A 10,415-nucleotide genomic window follows, 5' to 3' on the forward strand; every position below is an offset into this window, starting at 1 on the left:
TATATATATATATATATATATATATATATATATGTACGTGCAATGGGCTTCTTTCAGGTTCCGTCTACCAAATCCACCCACAAGGCTTTGGTCGACCCAAGCTATAGTAGAAGACACGTGCTCAGGGTGCCATGCAATAGGACTGAACCTGGAACCATGTGGTTGGGAAGCAAGCTTCATACTACACAGCCATGCCTGCTAGACTACCCATGATCTTTTGAGTCACCGAGAAACTCTGAGTTTCCCAGCAACAGAGTTTTGTTTTGTGGATTAGAAAGATTTGTCTGCTATTTCTTGCATGCTCAGCTACCATGTAACAAGTATTTTGGGTCCTTTATCTCAAATAGCTGTTATGTGGTCGCAGGGCGTGCTAGAAATAGCAGCCAAATCTTTGGAGGGAGATACATTGAATGCGCTCGAAAAAAAGTATTTCACGCTGAAGTTATGAACGGGTCTTTAACGAAATATCTACCATATTTTTTAATTCATTTCCACTTTAGAATATTTTTTAATATGACAAAAAATATTTTTGTAACGCTATTCACTTGAAAATAATTTTAAACAACAATAAAATGTTGTCTGTTTAAAGAAGGCTACAATATACATACTTACTGCACAAACAGCTTACATTTTTGAAATCACATTCACTTGAAAATATTTGTAAATGATTAAAATATTGTGTTTTACAAAAGCGAAAATAGAAATTGGAACGACAAAAAAATCTCTTCTTTTTCCATTGTCAACTCACTGTCTAATAAAAGAATAAGCATTTCTTCCCTTTCAGGATGAAGATTATTTTCGGAACATTTTCCCATTATGTACCGTTTTGGGTATTTATACCCTGAAAATCTCTAATATCTTGAAAACTACTTTGCTAATTTATGCAAAATTTGTTTCATTCAATTCATATTAACATTTCAGGGTAAACTTAATTCACAATATTTTCACAATATGTACCAGTTTCACTGAGTAGCATTACAAGCAAGCAAGCAAGACTGAAACTGACTTTTAATGTATTATAGATAAATATGCTATAAACTGAAGACTTTTACACAGTTACGTTAAGTCAACATAATACCTGATTTCTCCATATATTCTAGCACTGTCTTTGAGTGCTCAATAAATTCATGAAGGAATACTTAGCATAATATATCAGGAAAATTATTCAACCTGGGAATCAGATGTGTACCTATTAGAGTGATTCACAGAAAGCCAGCTGAAGAACTGTCTAATAGTCAGCTTAATACTTTTAGGACTTCACTTTTACTGTGATGTTGAGCCCAGCAAAATGCCTATCACCTTTATTGTGTTCTTCCTTTTCTACAAACTCGAGCTATTTGAAGTGATTGACACTTCTTTATACAGCTTTTATCATCCATATGTAGCTGCCACTCCATCAATTATGATGATGAGGGTTCTAGTTGATCCAATCAACAGAACAGCCTGCTCGTGAAATTAACATGCAAGTGGCTGAGCACCCCACAGACACATGTGCCCTTAAAGTAGTTCTTAGAGAGATTCCGCGAGACACAGAGTGTGACAAGGCTGGCCCTTTGAAATACAGGTACTACTCATTTTTGCCAGCTGAATGAACTGGAGCATCGTGAAATAAAGTGTCTTGCACAAGGACACGACACATCGCTGGGGATTGAACTCATGACCTTATGATTGTGAGCTGAATACCCTAACCACTAAGCCATGCGCCTTCCATCCATATGTATTACATGAGCATACAGTGCAGCATTCTCTTTTGCAAACTACATCTGATTTACACTTTGTTGTTCATGCACTGATATTGCACACCCATTAGTAGCATACATTTCTTTCTGGCTTTTGCATGTCCTCAGCATTCAAGGCCCATGTAACATTACTGATCATACACAAGTATTACACAATCTATCTTCCATTCTGAAGGAGAGACATTTTAATACCAACAGTGGTAATAACTCCTAGAACTTTTTCCATCCTATTCTTATTCTGCCAACTATACTTTCAGAACATCCTGCTCCACTGCTAATTAGGTGACCTAGGTTACAGAAACTTTCTACTACTTCCAGGGAACTTCTTGGACATGTACAGGAAGGATTAACCAGATATTGCCATTTTTAGTTTATTAATCTTCATTAGCAGTCAAATGCCCTACATTATGCTGCTACTTTGAAATCCTATTTAAAGCTACTGTTGTTACGTTTCTATACTATAAAAGGATATAAATAAACCAGGTAGACTGATTTGAACATTAGATATTCTCAGGTGTTTTGTTATGCAGATTATTCACATACCAGTGTTTTATTTTTACGTTAAGTTTTGCTATAATTACCAGCACGTTAGTAATTTACATAACAGCTACATTGCTTGCTGGTGTAGAATAATAAACAAGTATGTATGTGAGTGTGTATGTGTAATATACATACATACATACATACATACATATGTATATATATATGTATATATATCATCATCATCTATATATATATATATATATAGACATATATAGATAGATAGATATATAGATATACCAGAGTAAGCGCATAAATGTGAAACAAGGTGGGAAAAAATAGTACTCGAATACCAGAGGTAGAGTAATACACATTTGAAAATGGTTTTGTTTCATTGGTCCTTTCAACTAACGGTCTTTTCAATAACCAGTTGCATGCAATAACAAATTGTGCATTTTTATATGTGTTTGCTGTGCAAGCTAAATGAAGTATCTAATCATCTTTAGATACTTTTCAAACGCCATTATGGGTCACTCTCTACTCCCATCTATTTTTTTCCCTTTCTCGCTCTAATTTTCTGTTTCTGTTTCTTTTATTTCTTTTTCTTCTTTACCACTGTTTTCTTCCCCTCCTCTTACTTACTATTTTCTGATTTTTTTCCTCCTCTTTCTTTCGCCTGTAGCAACTAACTTGTATAAGCATATGCCAGGAGATTTTGTACATGTGTGTGTGCGTGCATACATATATATATGCATTTTTATATATATTTATATCTGTATATGTATGTAGCCACATACTTGCATCTGTATAGTGTCACGTGTATATCGTTGGCAATTTTCTTTCTCTGTCTTCCCTTCTTTGGACTTTTTCTATATTTCTGATGAAGAGTTCTGCTCGAAACATGAAATCCACTTTCTTTTCTTTCCTTTCCTGTACTTATTCCATATCCTCGCGTTGTTGTTTCTTCGTGTTTTTTCTTGCTTGTTCATGTTTGGATTGACTATATTATAGATGGTTTGGTATGTGTATATACTGCTAAATGTATATGTAATCTAGCATGAAAATGTTTTTGGACGGATATCTTTTAATTTATTAATTAATTTAGTTTATTAATTGATTAATATTTTACAGCTAATTATTTACCCTGGGTATTCAGGCCTTTTTCTTCTTTGTAAGCTATTTTTGATTTAAGGTTTTCTTTGATTTTTATAATAATATGATTTTATACCGCAATTTGTTATTGCTTGCAAAGACCATTAAGTTGAAAGGACCAATGAAGCAAAACCATTTTCAAATGTGTATCTATCAAACTCATTGTATATTTTTGCATATAACCTTATTTTTGTTCCATTCTAAACAAAACTGTCTGGCAAACGGGAACATGAAACTCTGAGTAACAGTTTTTGTGATATTTTTGCTGCTGCTTTCTATATATATATATATATATATATACATATATATTACGGAGATGCACTCATATATTTTTGCTGCTGCTTTCTATATATATATATATATATATATATATACATATATATTACGGAGTGGCCTGATCTGAGATCATGTGCTGGAACGAAAACAATTGCAGCGTGGAAGGTGTTTATAAGCCATTTAAAATAACAAACAAAATCCGTTAGATTCACTTCAACATTTAAATTTAATTTGTCAAAATATTTTCGTCGCTTTGAGACCGCGACCTGTTCACTGACAAAATTATGTGCTGCATCTGAGAAAGTAATAGTTAGTTCATGATATATATGTACATGTGTATGTATGTATGTATGTATGTATATATATATATATATATATTTGTACTAATATTAATTAAAGAACACTGCTGTTATTCTTTCAGGTTCATAAAACAGGTTGGTGCTTCAATAGACCAAGTTGGTTTCCCACCATTTATTGACAAAGTAAAGCAGTTTATGAATTCCACAAGTAGGTAGCTTTTTGTTGGGTTTTTTTCTTCGTTTTTTTTCCTTGCTATTCTTTTTTGTCTGATTTTTTCTTTTGCATGTTTTTTTTTTAAAATTACAGTGAGTATAGGTAGGTTTGTGGTTCAACTGATTTGGATTATCTATTTTGTTAAACTTTATTAACAGGTAACAAAGACAACAAGCAAGAAAGAAGATACATAATTACTTTTATATACATGTATTTCATTATTGAGTTTTTTTTTTGTCTTTTTTTTCTTTAAAACTTTAGACTTCTGTTTTGTCTTCTTCGACATGATTTTCTGTAATAACTGTTTTTTCATCATCCATTATCACTTTTATTGAATATTAAGGCAGCAAGCTGACAAAACCCTTAGTGCATCGGACAAAATGCTTAGCTGCATTTCTTTCTGCTTATTACTTCCTAAGTTCAAATTCTGCTGAAGTGAGCTTTGCCTTTCATCCTTTTATGATCGATAAAATAAACACCTGTTGAGTCCTAGGGTTGATGTAATTGATTTCTCCTCCCCATAAAATTGCTGGTTTTGTGCCAAAATTAGAAAGAATTATTAATACAAGAGTATGTCAAAAATTGTATGCACTCTTGTTTCTGTAATTTCTTAAGACAAAAACCTTGCTTTCTCATGTGTTTTTTCCAGTAGTCCACAAGCTTACTTATTCCATCAGAGAAGAAGGTTTTTCGCTGGTTGCACAGCTATTTATGCACTGTTTCCTGCACTTCTTCATCTGTAGCAATTCAATGCCCATATAGAGGATGTTTGAGCAGTCCAAAGAGGTGATAGTTGAAAGGGGCAAGATCTGGACTATATAAAGTGTGTTCCAACAACTTGAAACCCAATTTTTCAATGGTTTTAATGGTGTAGGTAACTGTATGTTGGTGTGCATTGTCGTGCAACAATGTGTGACAATAACACTTGCTTTGACAATGGACTTCAGTGTTTGATGCAAATTGCTGGTTTCACTGTGTTGGCCAGCATTTCTCTGTAACTTACACCAGTGACTGTAGATCCCTTTTCCAGCTAATGTTCCAGTACAATCCCTTCTGCATCCCCAAAACTGGTTAGCATCACTTTTTCTGTGGAAGGTTGAGTCTTGAATTCCTTTTTTGCTGGTGATTCTGGATGTTTCCACTCCATTCACTGCCTTTTGGATTCTGGCTCAAAATGATGAACCCTGGTTTCATCTGCTTCGATATTCTCTCTGAAAAAAACTTTTCCTTCATCACTGTAGTGGTTTAATAAGCATTGACAGATCTCCACACAATTGTGCTTATATGTTTTGGTAAGCTTTCTTGGTACCCATTACACACAGATTTTTACATAAGCAAAGCTTGTCATGAAAGATTTTGTATACAGAACTGTGAATAATATGCAGAGAACATGTCATGTCATCAATGGCCACTTGTTGGGTCACCAAAACCATCTCTTGAGCTTGTTGAATCTACATGTCTGTGGAAGAACATAATGAGCATCCTGCTCCCTCTTTGTGCTTTATGCTTGCCCAGCCATTTTTGACTTCTTGATCTACTCATATGCACTTCTACACAGTAGAGCACTGTCTTCATATTGTACTAGAACCCTACAATGAATTTCAGCTCCTGACATACATTTAGACCAGAGAAATCAGATCACTGATCCGTTCTTCCTTGGTGCACACTGCCAGTGGAGTGGCCATGATTAATTTGTAACAACATTATCATCATCATCATCATCATAATTTAACGTCCGTTGTCCATGAGTTGGACGGTTTGACCAGGACTGGTAAGGCCGGAAGGCTGCATCAGACTCCAGTCTGATTTGGCATGGTTTTCTATGGCTGGATACCCTTCCTAACACCAACCACTTTTAAATTTTAAGGGTGCTTTTACATGCCACCGGCACAGGTGCCATTTGTGTGACACCGGTATCTGCCACAACTGCGATTTTGCTCGGCTTGATGGGTCTTCTTTTAAAGCAGAACATAATGCCAAAGGTCTTGGTCATTGCTTCTATGAGGCCCAACGCTTAAAGGAACTCAGCCACTTTGCTTCTGTCAGGCCCAACACTCAAAAGGTGCTCTTTACATGCCACCAGCTCGGGTACCAGTTATGTGACATCAACATCAGCCATGACTATGATTTCACTTGGCTTGACGAGTCTTCTCTAATGCAAGAAAGAAAACTGGAGCAATCAAGGTCAAACCTCTGTTAAATACCACAAGAGGACTACCTTTTAACATGCAAGCACTGAAAGCAAGCAGCTAACCTAAAAATAGTTTTAGTGAAAGTGTGGATATCTTTTGACTTTCCCTTGTATTATTGAACAATAAGGCAGTGAGCTGGCAGAATTTTTAACACGCCAGCCCAAAAAGCGCTTAGCCCTTTATGTTCTGAGGCCAACTTTGCCTCTTATCCTTTTGGGGGTTCAATAAAATTAAGTACTAATCAAGTACTGGGGTCAATGTAATAGACTTTCCCCTTCCCCTCAAAATTGCTGGTTTTGTGCCAAATTTAGAAAAAATTATTATTATCATTGAATAGTAAAGGTACGTGATGGATTAAATGACATGCAGAATTTACTCTGACCTTTTCTACATCCTGAGTTCAAACACTGCAGAGATTAACTTTATCTTTAATTGAATGAATTAATATTAGTATTAGTATCGTTTTTGATTTCTAACATAGTCACAGGGCCTTAAATTTGGGTGAGGAACATAGTCAGTATTATCAGTGACTTGTACATTATTTTATCAACACCAGAGGAGTTAAAAAACAAAGTTGACCTTCATGTGATTTGAAATCAGAATATAAAGAGTAGTAGCTAAATGCCACAAGACATTTTGTTCAAACTCTACCAATTTTACCAGACTACTAATCTTTCATAGGTAATTTTATTAAATTAGAAAAGAAACTATCATTGCTGCCGCTGCTGTTGTTGTTGTTGTTGTTGTTGTTGTTGTTAAGTGGATTGGTAGAATTGGTGGAATATTGAACAAAATGCCATACAGTAATTTGGTTATATAGCTTTATGTTCTGAGTTCAAATCCAGCAGAAGACAATTTTGCCTATTATCTTTGTGTGGCCAATACAATGAGTCTAAAATGCACAACCAACAACATAACTGGATAGATCCTTCACCTTGAGCCTATCTTAGAAAGAATTATTTGAGAGTAAGCTCCTTCATTTTTAAGCATGCCTCTAGTCAATGGGTCCATTTTGGCATCCATGTATAAGTCAGGGAGTACAGATGAGAGAGAGCACTTACCCTTTTGGTAGTCAGAGGAGTCCCAAATTTGCAGGATTCATTGACTGGCCCCAGATGGATGTCCTCTTCTTTGGACATCACCACATTTTGTGCACTGTATATATGCCAATCTCCTGATGTCATTCATTTTCCAGTTGATGATGTTGAAGCAGTACATTACTTTGGGTATTGCTAAAGTGTTAATAGCTTTAAATTTGTCAGCTATATTCAATTTTCACTTTAATATCATCAACAGTCATTTCCGGTGCCCTTTCTGGATCTACTCATTCATGGTTGTATGTTGTATGTCATTTCCTTTGTTCCCTCCAAGGTACTTTATGTGCCATCTGGAACTAATTCCTTGGTCATGATGCTACTGTCAAAGTCTAGGTTTGCAGTCTGTTTTACTGATTTGAAGATGGTTCCGGCACACTTGTTGATTCCAACAAGTCTTTATAATATTGAGTAGAACCATCACGGGTTGACAACCTCCACAAATATCTTAAGATTGTCAGTGTAGGACAAGTGATACAATTTGCCATTCTGTGAATTGTGTCCATTTCTGCTGCTGTTCAGTAAATTGCAGATTGATGCTAGTGCAAGATTGAAGAAAATTGGTGACAGCAAATCCATTTTGAAGCTTTCACCTCTTATGTTGATCTATCACAATGTTAACAACTTGTCTGCATGGTAAAGACTCTGTGGGTTCTTTCAGGTTTTCATATTCTCTCTGATGAAGTTGATAGCTCTTGAACAAACTCTGAAAGTTTTCCTCTGTCTAGGAGTGTGGCATGCTATCAAATACCTTTTTGTAGTCAATCTCTGCTGTTATTGAGCCTATGTTGTATATGTGGTGGATTTGGGATATTGGTAGTGCAGTGTAGATTCTCAAATGTGCTTCTCTTCATTCTGTATGAGATGTATAAAATTTGTGTTCAGTTAGTCATTCAGCTAGGTTTATCAAAGTCTTAAACGATCTTCAGACACTGGGCCTCACTGAGGAAATGGCAATGTACCGGGAGTTGTGGAAAATTGCTGTACTTGAGAAGATGTGTCAAGCCAAGTCAAATCACTGTCATCCTTTCATACAAGCTTGTCCTTTACAGGTGCCAGTATCACATAAAATGCACTCATGCTGGTGCTGCATAAATACTCGCATGCGAGTGGCACATAACAAGCACCCAACACTCTATAAAGTGGTTGGCGTTAGAAAGGGCATCCAGTTGTAGAAACCTTCTTGCTACAACAGACAATTTGAAGTCTGGACAGCTCCCTAATTGACTGGCTCCTGTCAAGCCATCCAACCCATGCCGGCATGAAAAACAGATGTTAAATGATGATGTAAAATAGAAGGGGAATGTCATTGGTGAGGTCATGGATACTGATGAAAGGACACTTTATTAACTATTGGCAAAGCAGATAACTCTTCTTTCAACCACTATATTTTAGTTATCAGCTGACAAACCAATGATTGAAGCCACAATATGAACACTTGACCTGTTAGAAATAACACCCAAATTTACATCATATCATATCACACCCAAACATTTTTAAAAGAGAAAAAAGCAGTGTGTAGTGATCCCAGATACATTGTCTGGAAAATAAAAGTCGGGGCAACTGGAATTTTTGTGGTAATGGATCTTATTTGATCAAGACTGGTGTGGGGCTAATCAGCAACTATAACAACCATGGTTTAGGATCTGTGTCTCATGTAAATATAGAGTGAAACATGTAGCAGTGATAGTACTTCATGATTTGTTTGGGAAGTTCATGGAGTAGCTATGTCCTGGGAGCACAGCATCATCTTTACTACTTGGCATTTTCTTGTAAAGAGTTCAACTTTCGCTCTCTTTCTTGCTTCCATCCATCTCTCTGTCAACCCCCCTCATCTGCTGTTTACCTATTTATCTATCTATCTAGCTAGCTAGCTATCTATCTATCCATCTATCCATCTATCTACGTACCTACCCACCTACCTACCTACCTACCTACCTACCTACCTGTATAAAGGTGCCCATCTGCATTCAGGCTGAACACAAACTATGTCAATGTGGGTGTATCAATGACGGTCATGGGCACAACCTCTTTTCATGACCAAACCATTTAAAAAAAAATTCCCATGACAAAAATTTTATCATTTAACAATAACACACACACACACACACACACACACACACATACACATGCTTCCATGTTTGTTATAAACCTATTGGTAAAACAGAAGTGAAATGGTGAAATACCTTTTCTTCTAATTGATTTGTTTTTTTTTAAAGGGATTAGCATCCATCACCAAAGAAAAGTGACAAATATCTTTAGGAATTTAGTCACTGCCCAGGTGTTTGTATTCAAATATGTGTATATATGTGTATTTACGTAAGTGTGCATTGTTATATATGAATGATGGTATGTGTATGTATTATGTCCAACCAGTGGATACAGACCAAGAATTTTTGGAATGTCTTAAGGATGGTTGTTATTGTGTGTGTGTATATATGTGTGCATATTCATATATGTATGTGTGTGTGTGTATATATATATATATATATGTGTGTGTGTGTGTGTGTGTATGTATATGTGTGTGCTTGTCTGTGCTTGTATATTCATACATCATTCCACCTGTCATTCAGTTACTTCTTTCTTCTCCTCCTCTTTCCCTATCTATTTTCTCTCTGTTGTTTTCCTTAATTGAAATTCATTCAAAAGAACTGGAGGGAAGTCTCTCACAGCTAAGGCACCAGACCTTTTCCATGTCCTGTCATCAAGCCAATGATGATTTAAGTGAAAAATTAACATTTTACAAAGTTTTTACATATTTTTCACATTGTGTCAGTAATGGAGTGTCTTCAAGGAAATCAGATCAACTGTTTCTGCTTCTTCCGTCCAGACATCCATGTACCCCTTCCCTAACATTGTGGCTTGATGTCAACAATTATCTTCATTGTTTCATAATGGTGGTGGTAATGGTGGTAAATATACTGGCAACAACTCATATATATATATATATATATATATATATATATATA

The 10,415-nt window shown here is 35.7% G+C and overlaps 1 protein-coding gene across 4 annotated transcripts in view; it reads left to right on the plus strand.

The window, feature by feature from the left end:
• Nucleotides 1-10,415, plus strand: part of LOC106868843 (S1 RNA-binding domain-containing protein 1) — a 261,625-nt gene that overhangs the window by 116,226 nt on the left and 134,984 nt on the right. For all 4 annotated transcript variants that reach the window (XM_052969814.1, XM_014914279.2, XM_014914277.2 and 1 more), the window contains exon 16: nt 4,069-4,154. In XM_052969814.1, the coding sequence (XP_052825774.1) occupies nt 4,069-4,154 (86 nt within the window). The remainder of the gene's footprint in view (nt 1-4,068; nt 4,155-10,415) is intronic.

The sequence above is a fragment of the Octopus bimaculoides genome, chromosome 7, assembly GCF_001194135.2.
Source record: "Octopus bimaculoides isolate UCB-OBI-ISO-001 chromosome 7, ASM119413v2, whole genome shotgun sequence".
Taxonomy (NCBI): Eukaryota; Metazoa; Mollusca; class Cephalopoda; order Octopoda; family Octopodidae; genus Octopus; species Octopus bimaculoides.